A 15,686-nucleotide genomic window follows, 5' to 3' on the forward strand; every position below is an offset into this window, starting at 1 on the left:
GTAGGGCATTTGCCTTGCACTCGGCCAACCCGGGTTTGATTCCCAGAATCCCGTATGGTCCCCTGAGCACCACCAGGAGTAATTCCTGAGTGCAGAGCCAGGAGTAACCCCTGTGCATCGCCGGGTGTGACCCAAAAAGAAAAAAAAAAGAGTCACTTATAAACATGGCCTTTCTTACCCATTTTCCCTTGAGGTTTTCTTTCTCTTTTCTCTTTTTTTTTTGTGTGTGTGTGGGGGAGTGGTCTAGGAGGGGAGACACCTAGTTATCCTCAGGGGCTACTCCTGGCTTTCTGCTTTGCTCCTGGGGATACTCAGGGGACCATGTGGTGCTGACTCAGTGATCAAACCTAGAGCCGCCACATGCAAAGCAGGCGTTCAGCCAACTGAGTTATCACTCCCGCCCTCCCTGAATTATTTATTTATTTTCAGTTTCTGAGTCACACCCTGCAGTGTTCAGAGCTATAGAGCTATTCCTGGCTCTGCGCTCAGGACTGATCCCTGGCTATGCTCAGGAGGACCCCAGGTGATGCCAGGCATTGCATCAGGGTCACAGCTGTCACTAGTGCCTTAATTTCCTGTACTGTGTCTCTGAGCCCACCCTTAGCGTTTTTTTGGGGGGGAAGGGAGAGGGGAGGGCCTCACCCAGCAGTGCTCAGGCCTTACTCCTGGCTCTGTGCTCAGGGATCACTCTTGACAGGTTCAGGAGATCCTACAGGGTGCTGGGAACTGAACCTGGGTCATTAACTTGAAAAAAATTTTTTTGGGGGATTCTACCTGCTGGTGTTCAGGGCTTACTCCTGGCTTGTGATTCAGGGATCACTCCTAGAAGGGCTCAGGGTACTGTTATGGGTACTGTTATGGGATTCCAGGATCAAACCCTAACCCACCCTGCCCACTGTACTATCTATGGCATGCTCCCTTGCCTTCTATGTTTTTGTTTTGGGGCCACCCCCAGCAGTGCTCAGGGATTACTCCTGGCTCTGCACTCAGGGGTCATTCCCGGCAGGCTCAGGGGGCCTTGCGGGTGTTGGGGATTGAACTAAAGCCTAACATGTGTAAGGCAAGAGGCCTACCCACTGTGCTACTCTCTCTTTTTCTTTTTTTTCCTTTTTGGGTCACACCTGGTGATGCACAGGGGTTACTCCTGGCTCTGCACTCAGGAATTACTTCTGGCAGTGCTCAGGGGACCATATGGGAATCTGGGAATTGAATCTGGGCCGGCCGCATGTAAGGCAAATGCCCTACCCGCTGTGCTATCTCTCCAGCCCCACCCCCAGGCTTCTTAAGTGACTATACTGATACTATGGGCTGGAGAAATATTGTAGCGGGCTGGGTACCTGCCTTGCATGTGGTGACCTGGAGCCCGTCAGAAGTGATCCCTGAGTGCAGAGGCAGGAGTAAGGCCTGAGCCCTGCTGGGTGTAGCCCAATGCCACCCCCGCCCCACCGTATTCCTCCTCCCACAAAGAAGTACTATCAACATTTCTCTATTTTGTACAGATCATGAACAACTGAAATAATGAATAACTGATCACAAAAACTCAATCACGAATAATTTTGCAATTCACAGTGACTCAATACAAAATTAAAAAAATAGCACTAAATTTGAACATTTTTCCTCTCTAAAACATAAGTTTTATCTGAACATTCAAGATTTGCTATGTATTGTTGTTCACAATATCTCAGTTACTTGTGGTTTTTTTCCTGTTTCTGACTTTTAATTTATTAAGAATTTTAGGGAAGGAGAGATTTTTATCTCTGGCACTGCACTCTGGTCCCCCAAGTCCTGCCAGGAGTGATCCCTGAGCACTGAGCTAGGAGTAGGCCTAAGCAAGCCGGGTGCGACACAAAATGTTTTTAAAACTACTGCATTGTAGCAATGTGGTCCCGTTGTTCATTGATTTGCTCGAGTGGGCACCAGAAACGTCTCCATTGTGAGACTTGTTGTTTTTGGCATATCGAATACGCCACGGGGAGCTTGCCAGGCTCTGCCGTGTGGGCGCAATACTCTCGGTAGCTTGCCAGGCTCTCCGAGAGGGATGAAGGAATCGAACTTGGCTCAGGCAAAGGCCCTACCCGCTGTGCTATTGCTTCAGTTCTTTAAAAATATATGAGTTCACCTCAAAAAACTTGCAAGACTGGAGAACTAGCTCAGTGGGCTGGAGTGCACGGTTTGCACACAGGAGGCAGGTTCAGTCCCCAGCACCATTATGTGGTTCTCCAAGCACTGCTGGGAGCGACTCCTGAGCACCACCAGGTATGGCTCCGAACTCCCAAAATTAAAACTCAAACTCCTAAAACTCAGGCTGATGAGGCAGTACAGTGGATAAAACGCTTGCCGTGCATGAGAGGCCCAGCCTGGATTCAATCCCTGGCACCAGATACAATTCTGATGGGAGTGATTCCTGAGCACAGAGCCAGGAGTAAGCCCTGAGCACTTGGCTGGGTATGGTCCAAACACAAAAAAGGAAAACACAAACATAATTTTAATGCTAAGCCGTCATCTTTTATTTCCTCCAAAGAATAATGGTACATATATTACCTATCACTACACAAATGAGAGTTTAACAGCCCTTAAATTATGACAAAATGCTTTTCTATTATTTAGAAATTTCGTATTCTAAGGCTTCTATCTCCTAATAGCTCCTCTCCTCTTCCAGATAGTAATTTTCCTAAGGACTATTGCAGGCTGGATCCTAATGAAAGTAACTTGAATTGAGTGAGATTTCTATTTTACAAATAGTTATGCCCTATTCTGGTTTCCTTTCTTGGATATGCTGCGTATCCTGTTGAAAAAAATCTTAAAAATCTTCTTTTAGTTATAAGGGCTTAGGTTCTTCCCAAGAGAAGAGACAGCTAAGTCAGTTGAATGCTTCATTTAAGGATACTAAAAGGGGGTCTGGAGCGACAGCACAGTGAGTAGGGTGTTTGCCTTGCATGCGGCTGACCTGGGTTTGATTCCCCAAGTCCCATATGGTCCCCCGAGCACCGCCAGGAGTAATTCCTGAGTGCAGAGAAAAGAGTAACCCCTGAGCATCTCTGTGTGTGACCTAGAAACAGACAAAAACGATACTAAAAGGAAACAATTTCTCTAGGGACTTAATTAGGATCTCATTTGTGCCTATGCGTATGGAAAGTTATCATTAGGTATTCTTTTTTTTTTTTTTTTGGATCACACCTAGCAATGCTCAGGGGTTCCTCCTGGCTCTGCACTCAGGAATTACCCCTGGTGGTGCTGGGGGATCACATGGGATGCTGGGAATCAAACCCGGGTTGGCTGTGTGCAAGGCAAACGCCCTACCCACTGTGCTATTGCTCCAGCCTCCTCATTAGGTATTCTTTCAGAGTCATTTTAGCAATGTTAAAGATTAGTATCTTCAAACTCATTAATTAAAATAAACCTTCCTCGTTTATAATATGGAAGATAAAGGCCAGTATTAAACAACTAACTTCAGTATAATTTATAAAAACATTATTTGATTCCATTTTTCTGGAAGGGGGTGTCATTAAAACAGAAGAAATGAAGAAAGCCATCCTTGTCCCTGGAGAAGTCCTTGCCGTTAAGGAAACAGGTGGACAACCAAATCTGTGTTCGAGCTCAGAATGACTCGTGGGAGTTCCTCATTGGTTAACCATGACTTATTTACAGAACGTTCTAAAATTGATTTGCTGATTCATTTTTGAAACTAACTTCTGTATTAGGTATTTAATATGCAAAGAAAGTTTTCAGATTTTAGCAACAAAGTCGATAAACAGCCAACTGGAATTGGTGGTAGATAGCTAAGGATTTAGAAAAACCATCAGACTAACTTATCTGAAACTCCTTCAAGTTAGAAAACGTAAAAAAAGAAACTGGAGAAATATGGAATACCAATCGGAAAGACCGCAGCACCGAAAGTCCCTCCACGTCCGCGAGGCCCAGTTCCATTAAACTGAGGGAGACAATAAATCCATCAAAAATGTTCCAACCTTCCTGGAAATAATAGTAGGGATCCATGGCTATGAGCTTCAAAAACATTTCTGCTGTGAAAATTCCAGTGAAAACCTAGAGGGGAAGGGGGTAAGAGAAAAGAAATAATAGAGAATGCCTTTTTCATTATCATTAAATATAACAAATCCAAGAACCAGTCTTAGCCTAATTAGCTTAAAAGATCTCATTTGAGGACATCACTACATAAATGTCTCATAACCACTTCATACAATGCAGAAAAATTTTATTTTCTTCCTGTATGATGTACTGATACTCCCATTTTAGTTTCCTGAACCAGAGTTCACATTGGGCCAAAGGGCAATTAAAAAGTGTCTAAGAATATGAGGTGTTAGAGTGACAGTATAGAGGGTACGGCATTTACTTTGCACACAGCTGACTTAGCTTTGACCCCTATATTCCATATGGTCCTCTGAGCACCAACCAGGAGTGATTCCTTAGCTCAGAGCTAGGAGTAACCTGTGAGCATCACCAGGTGTGGCCCAACAACTTAAATAAAAAAAAAAAAGAGGAGCTGCCGCTCTCCGCTTCCTGTGGCAGAGCCCGGGCGAGGGACGGCAGGCGCCATGTCCGGCCGCGAAGGTGGCAAGAAGAAGCCCCTGAAGCAGCCCAAGAAACAGGCCAAGGAAATGGACGAGGAAGATAAGGCATTCAAGCAGAAACAGAAGGAGGAGCAGAAGAAACTCGAGGAACTAAAAGCCAAGGCCGCGGGGAAGGGCCCCCTGGCCACTGGTGGAATTAAGAAGTCTGGCAAAAAGTAAGCTGTTTCTTGTGCTGGAGATAATGGTGATCTTTAATTCTATTACTGGTTAAACATCTGGATTCCCTGTGTAACCTCGGTTGCCAGCAGTACCTAGAATGAAGTGTTTTGGAACCTGTTGTACACTTAAGAATAAACTTCTGTAAAAAAGTTTAAAAAAAGAAGAAGAGAAAGAATTCATAAGGTTTCTCATTCTCTGTTTCTCAGCTGTTTTTACTGTAGCAGTGAAGTCAGTAAACCTAGCCCAGACCCTGCCAAAGTGTACTTTCCTCAAGTGTTTGGTCCATCCCTTATTCTGTACCATCTGAAATTAAACCAGCTCATTTGAAAAAAAAAAAAAAAGAATAACGAATACCATGCAAGTGATTTATAAAGGATCAGAAATCATTTGAATGTTTGTCTAAAATAAAAAAAACCACTCACTGTGTTATAATTATACAACAAAAATGTATTCCAGATTGGATATTATGTATGTATTAAAGTTAGACACAACACATACAGCTGACTTCTAATTTAAGTCATAAAAATCAGAGAATTTTGTTAAAAATATGTAATATAAAGGAAAAGACAACCATAATCATACCTTACATACAACTGTCACATTTATACACTACATTTCTGAGATTTTTCAAATGTTTATACGGAATAGATTCATAAAATCAAGGAACACATATAGTATCTTCTTTTTTCATTTATTTCAATTCTGTTTAGGTCTACACAGTCTTCCTAATTTCTATTTTCATTTATTGCTCATGTAAAATTCTATTTGGTACATATATACTCAAACAATTTTCTTTCTGTTAGAAGCTTCCTTCTGATTTTCCCCCCTCAATATGATCACTGATATAATAATTGCTTTAGATTTGGAGCTTAATAACATTTTTTCATGTTACCTGTTTCTCACTTTTCTGTTTGACAGAGTAATCTTTGCTTCCTAACAATGTCTACAGTTGAAAGAAAATACTCCCTGGTGAGGTCTAGGGAAGCAAAATCTAACATTACAAAGTAAGGAGCCTCAGTAAGGTCAGGGAAACAGGGAAAGTAATTGGTTCCTAACACACATTTCACCCTTGTATAAGCTCATCAAAGGTATTTACAAGAAATGATTGCTTAATGCTAAGTAGAGACTGAATCCGCTATCTCATTGATTTTTAGTGGGTGCTCAGGAAGTGTTCAATAATAAGCACCGATTTACAGACCAGGGAATACTTATACTATAGGAACTCTGGTTACTAAGAGAAAATCAACAATGACACAGTTCTGTGGTGTTGCCTTTCAATAATGGAATGGACGGTCTCCTGATGCACAGTCTGAATGCCTGTGGTAGAGGTCAGCAACCAAGCTGTTTCAAAGGAACGTTGCTGGGGCAAGAGAGATAGCATAGCGGGTAAGGTGCTTGCCTTGCATGTGGCGATGTGGGTTTGATTCCTGGAACCCCATGTGGTCGCCCAAGTACCACCAGGGGTGATTCCTGAGTGCAAAACTGGGAATAAGCCCTTAGCATTGCCGGGTATGCCCCCAAAGCCGAGCAAAAGAACCCCCGAGAAAACAAAAGAATGTTGCTGCCATCATTTGACATGTGGGTAAAAATAAATTTTTCACTATTGATTGTGTCAAGACATTCTTTTTCAAAATTGGAAAAGAGAAAATTTAAGGTTCTCCCTATACTACCATTTTAGTTTGTACTGTGATATGCTTCTTGAGGAGAGAGGAAAAAGAAGCATCAGATCTTGTGATATTTTCCCCAGTGGAGACATGAAGAAAAAAAAAACATGTGATAATGAAATGTAAGTTTCTTAGAAAAGCAAGCCACCAGGAGGTACCATCTATCTGTGCTTATGTGACTTCAATTTCCAATTTGGGCAGTTTGGGCAAATTAGTACCAGTCAGTTGAAGACACAAACTGTCAGAACCTATAGAATACAGCAGAAATAGCATTAAGGGGAAATTTCATAGCAGCCAGGTTTATGCCAGGAAGACACAAAAGAGCTCAAATATCCTAATCTCACAGTTTGAGAAATTAAAAAAAACAACAAACAAACAAACAACAAACTCCAAAGCAGAAACTAGCACAGTTTCTGCTAGTTTTTTTCTTCTTCTTGGTCTTGAGGTCACATTTGATGGTGTTCAGGGGTTACTCCTGGCCCTGTACTCAGGGATCATTCCAGGCAGGCTCACGGGACCATATGGGGTGCTGGGGATTGAACATGGGCTGGCTGTGTGCAAGGCAAGTGCCCTACTGCTCCATCCCAGGAGCTAGTTTTTTTTTTTTTTTTGGGTCACACCCAGCAATTCTCAGTGGTTACTCCTGGCTTTGCACTCAGGAATCACTCCTGGCGGTGCTTGGGGGACCATATGGGATGCCGGGGATCGAACCCGGGTCAGCCGCGTGCAAGGCGAACACCCTACCCGCTGTGCTATCGCTCCGGCCCCTAGTTTTTTTTTTTTTAACATATTAAAAAATAAAGAAATTTTGGGAGCTACATCTGGCAGTTGCTCAGGGCTCACTCCTGGCGGGGCTCGGGGGACCATCACGTGGGTTCCGGGATTGAACCCAGGTTGGCCACCAGGCAAGAGCTTACCTGCTGTACTATCGCTCCAGCGCAGGAGCTAATTTGTTTTTGTTTTGGGTCATACCCGGAGATGCTTAGGCGTTACTCCTGGTTCTTCACTCAGGAATTACTCCTGGCGGTGCTTAGGGGGACCATATGGGATGCCGAGGATCGAACCTGGGTTGGCAAGCATCTTTCCCGCTATACTCTCACTGCAACCCATGGAGCTAGTTTTTTAAAAGAATAAATAATATAGACCCTTAGATAAGATAGACTCAGTAAGGGAAAAATAAAGAAAGTCTGGGGCTGAAGCTAGAGCACAGCGGGTAGAGCATTTGCTTTGCATACGGCTGACCTGGGTTCGATTCCCAGCATCCCATGTAGTCCCCCGAGTACAGCCAGGAGTAATTCCTGAATGCAGAGCCAGGAGTAACCCCTATGCATCGCTGGGTGTGACCCAAAAAAAGAAAAAAAGAAAAGAAAAAAAAGCCCGTATAAATCAGACTCTTCAGTGAGCTAATGCAGAGAGCTAGACCAGGGCTGAGTACACTTCGACATGCATTCCAAGTGGATCTTTACTTCTAAACATCATTTTCTCCTACAACAACCAGGTTCCCTTGAGAAATGAATGATTTCAGGCCTCAAAGTAAAAGCATAAAAATTGCTCTATTATTCTGTTATAACAGGCAACAAGTAATATCAATATGTCAAAAAGACAGAGAAGCCAGTTTGAAGAGATACCTATTGGCTGAATTAAAAATGGCAGTTACTAGAGTATAACCTACTGGAACAAACTAAAAGCCATAAGTAAGGGAATAAATAAAAAGCTAAATGAAAAATCAGAAAGTTGGGTATTTCAACTTCTTAAAAACAATCATCTATTATTATTAACTTCTCAATATCATTTGCTATAAGAGAATGGGAATTTTCCCCATATAAATGAAAAAGTAATTTCACTGGGGGATAATCTGACAGATACCTCCTGAACTGTGTTTTGTAAGAGAATTGACAATACTAGTCTGCAAAAGTGGTATGTTCACTAAGGAGAAAAAAAAAAGACCAAGGAACGGGATCTTCCAGGCCAAAAAAATTAAAGAGAGATAACAGTATGCAACAGCAAAGCAAGAATTATTTCCCTTTTGTTAGAAAGGACATTATTGGGACTGCTAGTGAAACCTGAATGGGTGTGAGAACTAGATTTCTGTAATGTAACCATGAAAATTTGCTGCTTTTCTGACAGAAAATGGGTTTGTCCATAAAAAATACACTAATGTATACGGGGGACAGGCTGCATCAGCAACTTACTCTTAGAACAGAAGTTTAAAAAATATTGTACATGAAGGTCTCGTGACAGTACAGTGGGTCGGGTGCCTGATCTGCACACGGCTGACCTGGGCTCCATCCCTAGCACCCAATATTGTTCCCTGAACTCCCCCAGGAGTTGCTTAAAAACCAAAATTATAAAAAAAATTGTAGTCAAAACTTTTCTGTATGACTGCAATTGTTTTTAAAAAACATCTTATAAATCCATTATTGGTTCAACTTGCTGCAAAAAAGAAAAAAAAAGAAAAGAATGAGTAGACTGATCTATGCAGTGATAGGATAAAAGTTGCACAAGGGGTCGGAGAAATAGTACAGTGGGTAAGGGGTTTGCCTCGTACGTGCCTAGTCCATCAGCTCCCCTGAATCTGCCAGGAGTGATCCCTGAGCACAGCTGTGTGGCCTCCCCACAAAACAAAACAGAAAGTTGTGTAAATCAGGTGCTCTACCTGTGCTTCCCTATGAACAAGGGCACGGGTAGGTGGATTAATTGGACTACCCCTTAATTGAGGTGGGAAAACTTAATTAGATCATTTTTCATTACCTAATTTAAAAAAGGTTTCTTTTTTTCTGTTTTGGCTTTCGGGCCACACCTGGCAGTGCTCAGGGAGCACTAAGGAGTGCAGGAAACTGAACCCAGACCAGCTGCAAGGTACATGCCTGACCCACTGTATTATTTCCCCAGCCCCTCTTTAACATTTTTTACATTGTTAATATTTTTCTCCCTTATAGGGAGAAGAGAAAGACAAAGCGTCTTAAATTTATGGAGCACTTCTCATCTACTCCCAAATAAATCTCTCTGCCTCTATGTGGATAAACACCCTGCGCTGCGGCTGGCGGCTGTGGGAAAGCCCGGCTTTCAAACCAAGGTCACGCCTACACACCAGTCAGCCCCCCCTCCAGCCCCCCCCCCCATTCTCTTTCCACTCCAAGGTTCACTCAAAGGCACTATCCAAACCTCAAGCCTTTCGAAAATCCTGAATTACATTGGCACTGCTCTGGTGAAGTACTTTTTATTATTCAAAGAACTTGTATTTGTACTTTGACTATTCCAAACAGGTTTTCGATTTCTCCTCCCTGGTGATATGCTATTATCCTCATTTTACAGATACAGAGTATTTCTGGGCATCTGATGGCTTAGCACAGTTAAGCTGTATCAAACAGGAACCAAGAGCCACAGTTCCTGACTCGGTCTAGTTCGGCGCTCTCTTGGCCAAACTCGGCCTTGCGCTGACTGGCAACAAAATGCATCTTTGAGCTCTGGGCAATCTGGTATCCTGAAGGCACTTGTGATGTGAGTTTCCTAGCACATATGCAGCCTCTTATTTGGCATCTTCCACCAGTGATGTCTGACATGCTGTTCAAAATGAAACTCTTTATTTTGAAGTCCAAACCAATTCCTTCTTCAATCATTCCTACCTTAGTTACTAAACTCACACTCTGGGGTACCGCTCCTCTGTTTTTGGCTACTCTGGACCCTTTGTGGCGCCTGGAGACAATGTGATACTAGAGACAGAACCTAGGTCTCTTCTATTCAACAAAACATAGTTCCAGCCTTTGAGCTGCCTCCCTGGCCCTAGGCACCAATCTGATTTCTTTTTTTTTTTCTTTTTGGGTCACACCTGGCGATGCACAGGGGTTACTCCTGGTTCTGCACTCAGGAATCACCCCTGGCGGTGCTCAGGGGACCATATGGGATGCTGGGAATCGAACCCGGGTGGACCGTGTGCAAGGCAAACACCCTACCCGCTGTGCTACTGCTCCAGCCTCACCGATCTGACTTCTTTCTTTTCACTTCCACATCCAATCCACTGGCCTACTCACAGCTCTCCACCTCACTCACTCTCTGTTCATTTACTCCGTCTTGAAAACTCTTGCCCCCAGAATGCTTCTTATTTTAGAATGTGGCTCTGGTTGGCTTTTCTCATAGGGTCTTGCTAACCTGCTTCTCTTTCCTCTAACTTCCGGTGGATGGTTCCGAGCAATTTCCAAACTGCTCACAAAGATAATTTAGATAATGAAATCTCTGCAGATCACTATGCTTTTAAGTGTGTGTGTGTGTGTGTGTGTGTGTGTGTGTGTGTGTGTGTGTGTGTGTGTGTGTTGCAGTGGTAGTTACTGAACCTAGGGCCTCACACATGCAAGGTAAATGATCTACTGCTGATCTGCACCCCAGGCTTGCAGATTTCAAAGAAAGAGAGAAAAATGACATCATTTTCTGTCTTGGTCTGAGGACATTTATGCTGGTAATAGGTCAAATGGTCTCTCAAAATCTCTTGGAATTCAAGAACTCATCCTACAAAAAACAAAAGTAAAGTCTTAAGAAATATAAAATCCATTATTTCTCATTATTTAATCTGTGGATCATAAAATAGTGTTACTATGGAATCTCTGATGTATGATATATATTTATATCAAAATAATGCTTGCTGGCTAAGCCTCAGGACCAGTCATTCACGTAGAAAACCTGCCCTCCGGCACATCTCAAGCCTGTCGGGAGATTTGCTGGAAAACTTGTGGGGATAACTAACTTCAAAACCATGGATATGTTCGTCTGGATACACATGAGGAATTTTTTTTTTTTTTGCCATAGCAGTGGTGGTCCACGCTAAGCCCCAGCTTGGTACACAGGGGACAATGCAGTGCCAGGGACCAAGTTTTGGGCTCCAGCCTGCAAAGCAGGTGGCCCAGCCCTCGGAGCCTCCTCTTACATGTACTTAACCCTACGTATGAGGACTTACACTGCAGCTGGGAGTCCGGAGGAACTATAAAATATCTTGAATTTTCTACACGAGACTATAAGGAATCTATAAGGATCTCTTTTGCCAAGTATTTTTGGAATCAGAACTCAAGATATTGTAACACTTAAATAGTGTATTAGGTAGAAACTTTGCGTACGCCTGCATGTGTGTGCTACAGGAAAAGTGGGGAAGGTGTGGGAGTGGGGAAAAACCAGTGAGCAGCGACGGTGTTCACTTTAAAGGGGAACCTCCAGCTCCCAGTGAAGCTCCAACGGAATAAGGAGGCCCAAATGGCCTAGAAGATTCTTTCCAAAGAATCCTTTACTACCAGTATGTATTCAATTCCTGATTTTCGGACTGAAGTAAAAATAATCTCTGCATCCACAACAACTTGACTTCAGAACATACTGTATGACTTATTATGAAAACTGTATATTCATCTTCTAAGTCATATAACCAACTAAACATATGACTTAAGCTAACATGACAATGAATTTGGCACAGATCAACTAACGGCAGAAACTGGATAATAGCCCAGAAGTGGGACTGAGAGAGTCAAGTCTAGAATAAAAAACTTCCCACAGAGAGTTCTCAGATGATAATAAATATGACAGTGAAGGGAGATTTACTGTGACACTTAAGGCCCTACAGGGCACCCCGAGTTTGCTGTGGCCATTAACTGAAGACGAAAGGGGAAGTGGTTTGCTGGAGCAATGCAGAAATCAATGTGAGACACAGAATGAGAAAAAATTCCAGAAGTCCTTGGCTCAGGCTGCTGAAACCAACCCACTGTGCCATGCCTCCCATTCTGTCACCAGGGCTGATTTTCTGCCAAGAGCTCCTAAATGACGTCTTCAAAACTCTGCAGAAAGAGGAACCAGCCAGGGGATCACAATAATGAGCAGAAGCGGCTGTTTGCCGCGGCATATGCGGAAACATTTTTCTTCCAATTAACTACACTTTCTTTTCAACGAAACTCCAGCTTTCGGCATCAGAAAAAAAGACGCCCCACAGGCCAAACATGTTCACATCATAAAATCAGGAGTGAGGGCCCCATCTTACCAGATTTCCCACAGCCAAGACGTGTTCAAATTGTGGCGTCATAGGATGGTGCTCCATTGCCATGAACAGCGTGTTGAGGACAATGCAGATGGTGATGGCCAAGTCCACGAAAGGGTCCATGACAATCAAGTTCACGATCTCCTTCAGCTTGATCCAGTAGGGGTGACACTCCCAGATGAGGAAAGTGTTGGCAAATTTATACCAGCACGGCGGACACTTTCTCTGTGACTCTTCCAGCTCTGCAGTGGGTAGACAACAAAGATGACCTCTCAGTGACGGTCAGAAAGCAAAGGGAGAGCCGCTAACCCTGCCTGGCTCACTGTCACCTCACTCTAGTATGTGAGTGTAAAGGCTGCAAGAGGTCTATGCTTCTTGAGTGTTTCTCTCCATTTCCCGATATCATGAAGGGGGAGAGGAGGTTGGATCAGCATCACCAGGTCACTTTCCTGTTAATAATGCAGTAGTTATGAACAAAACTCAATCCAGTCACCTAGGGAATATGAACATGATGGTTAGGAGCTTGGCCTTTGGGATCTGAGTATGGCTTCAACTGGCTTCAACTCTCCCAAGGTGATCTCAGGAGAAGTTTGACTCCTCTATGCCTTAGCTGTCATTTATTTTGTTTGCTGGGCCATACCTGATGGTGCTCAGAAATTACTTCCTGGAGGGCTCAGGGGACCATATGGGATGCTGGGGACTGGACGCAGGTCAGCCACATGCAAGGCAAGAGCCCTACCCACTATACTATCTCTGTAGTTCCTATAATTTATCTTTCAACTGGATTTTATCTTACCGATTAAATAACCTGTGGAGTTCTTTTTTAAAAAATTTTTTACTATTGAGTCTCTGTGAGGTAGTTACGGACTTAGAAACTTTCGTGCTTGCATTTCAGTCATACAATGATCAAGTACCCATCCCTCCACCAGGGCCCATTTTCCACCACCCATGGCCCCAGCATCCCTCCCACCACCCCCACCCTGTCCCCTCCACCCCACCCTGCCTCTGTGGCAGGGCATTTTCTTTTGTTCTCTCTCTCCTTTTGGGTGTTGTGGTTTGCAATAGAGGTATTATGCGGCCATCATGTTCAGTCTGTTGTCTACTTTCAGCCCGCATCTTCCATCCCGAGCAGGCCCTCCTAGCACCCTTTAGTTGGTGGTCCCTTCTCTATCTGAGCTGCCTTACCCCCCAGCATGCGAGGCGGCTTCTAAGCTGAGGATCTGTGGAATTCTTAATCCTCATCCACTGGTTACAGATGAAATAAACTGATTCATGTAGACAGCACAGTGCCTGTCATAAAAATTCTTTTTGTTGTCGTTGTTTTGGGGCCATATCTGGTGGTGCTCAGGGCTTACTCCTGGCTCTGCACTCAGAGGCTACTCCTAGCAGTCGTGGGGGACTACAGGCGGTTTTGGGGATCAAACCCAGGTTGGTGCAGGCAATGCAAGCACCCTACTCACCATACTATTGCCCCCACATAGGTAACTTTTTAATAGATGTTATATATTAAACATATACAGTGATATAAGTTGTATCGTAATCTTTACCAGAAGAATATACATCTTCAACCAAACCATCACGTGGGACATATCTCATGATCCCAAAGAAGTGCGAGTCAAAGAACAGAAACAGCTGATAGATTTTTTTTTTTTTTTTGCTTTTTGGGTCACACCTGGCGATGCACAGGGGTTACTCCTGGCTCTGCACTCAGGAATTACCCCTGGCCGTGCTCAGGGGACCATATGGGATGCTGGGATTTGAACCCGGGTCGGCCGCGTGCAAGGCAAACGCCCTACCCGCTGTGCTATCTCTCCAGCCCAGAAACAGCTGATAGGAACACAAGTTATTTCCTTCCCCATTCATTCCTTTCCTTTCCTTCCTTCCTCTCTCCTCTCCCTATTTCACCCTTTCCCTCTCTCGTTCATCCATTCCTGTCTTCTTCCTCTCTTTTTTCTATCTCCTCCTCTCCATGCCATAGCCAGAGTGCAGAAGCTCCCCCTAGCTCGAGCTTGGGGCTCACTCATGGCAGTCAGAGACTATGAGACGCCAGGGACCAAACCTAGGCCTCCTGCATGCAAAAACATATGGTCCAGCCTGCTGAACCATAGCCCCAGTCTCTTATCTCTTTCTTTCACTTTCTCTCTGTCTCTTTGTCTTGTCCTCTGTCTCTTAAGTCTGTCTGTCATTCTCTTTTAATTTACTTATTGTGGCTAGAGATCAAATCCAGGACTTTACACCTGTGAGGTTATGTGTTTTGCCAATGATCTAACATCTCTGGCCCTTGTCACTCTCTTTAAGAAGTGGAACCTTCTAAAGAGAATCTTTTTTTTTTTCCCCCCAACAAGATGTTATGTGATCTGGGGCTGGAGTGATAGCACACGCAGGTAGGGTGTTTGCCTTGCATGCGGCCGACTGGGTTTGATTCCCAGCATCCCATATGGTCCCCTGAGCACTGCCAGGGGTGATTCCTGAGTGCAGAGCCAAGAGTGACCCCTGTGCATCGCCGGGTGTGACCCAAAAAGAAAAAAAAAGATGTGATCCTCAATATGTGAAACAGTAAGCCAGAAATTGCTCTGTTCAAAGCAGGGATGTTAGGAGCATATCCAATCAACTCTTCCCTGAGATATCTCCCCAGACATAGAGGGGAATCGCTATAGACTATCTCTAAGAGTGCTTACAAAAAACAAAGTTACAAAGGATGTGTAAGGGAACTGAGAGCCAAGTGTTGTTCAGCTGGGAGTCAACAGCCTAGGCATGAGGCCCTGGGTAGCAAAACTCTCCTCAAACCAAGTATCGAATATTTAAACTAGAATGACAAATATAGGGACCCCTTCTAGGAGGATGCTGTCACGAAGGATAACTTTGGAGACTCGCCAGCATGATAATCCTTAGAAGCAGGTACTGATTCCACGGGGCTGAACAGAACCACATTCCCCACACCACCCCTACTCGCAGCCGACAAATCAAATCGACCAGAGGGGGGAACCCCAAAACTTCCAACCAAGAACAAGATGGCTGCCTCACATGAATCTCTTTTCCTTTCTTTCCAACCGGCTGGATGGTGGCCATGGTGATGGCTTTATTTTAGAGGGGGTGCTGCTGCGTCTGGGCTTCTGATTGGCTCCCTGGTTGCTAAGAAAATGGTTGCCTTGGTTTTTCAAATTTAAGGGCCACAGTAAGCGCCACGTGGGAGTCTGCGTGGGAAAGGAAGTCTGTGAAGAAAATTTGCTTTGGCTTCTTCCACAGAGAACTCCCTCCCTTCTCAAG

At 44.1% G+C, this 15,686-nt stretch overlaps 2 protein-coding genes across 6 annotated transcripts in view; one reads left to right on the top strand and one right to left on the bottom strand.

Moving 5' to 3' along the window:
- Positions 1-15,686, bottom strand: part of SCN8A (sodium voltage-gated channel alpha subunit 8) — a 224,623-nt gene that overhangs the window by 49,423 nt on the left and 159,514 nt on the right. For all 5 annotated transcript variants that reach the window (XM_055125619.1, XM_055125622.1, XM_055125620.1 and 2 more), the window contains exons 14-15: positions 12,423-12,661; positions 3,871-4,044 (exon numbers count right to left, since the gene is read on the bottom strand). In XM_055125619.1, coding sequence (XP_054981594.1) covers positions 3,871-4,044; positions 12,423-12,661 — 413 coding nt within the window. The remainder of the gene's footprint in view (positions 1-3,870; positions 4,045-12,422; positions 12,662-15,686) is intronic.
- LOC129401976 (translation machinery-associated protein 7) lies at positions 4,505-5,095 on the top strand. Its single transcript, XM_055125623.1, has one exon. It carries the CDS (start codon positions 4,554-4,556, stop codon positions 4,746-4,748), a length of 195 nt encoding a protein of 64 aa, XP_054981598.1. The 5' UTR covers positions 4,505-4,553; the 3' UTR covers positions 4,749-5,095.

The sequence above is a fragment of the Sorex araneus genome, chromosome 2 (genome assembly GCF_027595985.1).
Source record: "Sorex araneus isolate mSorAra2 chromosome 2, mSorAra2.pri, whole genome shotgun sequence".
Lineage (NCBI taxonomy): Eukaryota > Metazoa > Chordata > Mammalia > Eulipotyphla > Soricidae > Sorex > Sorex araneus.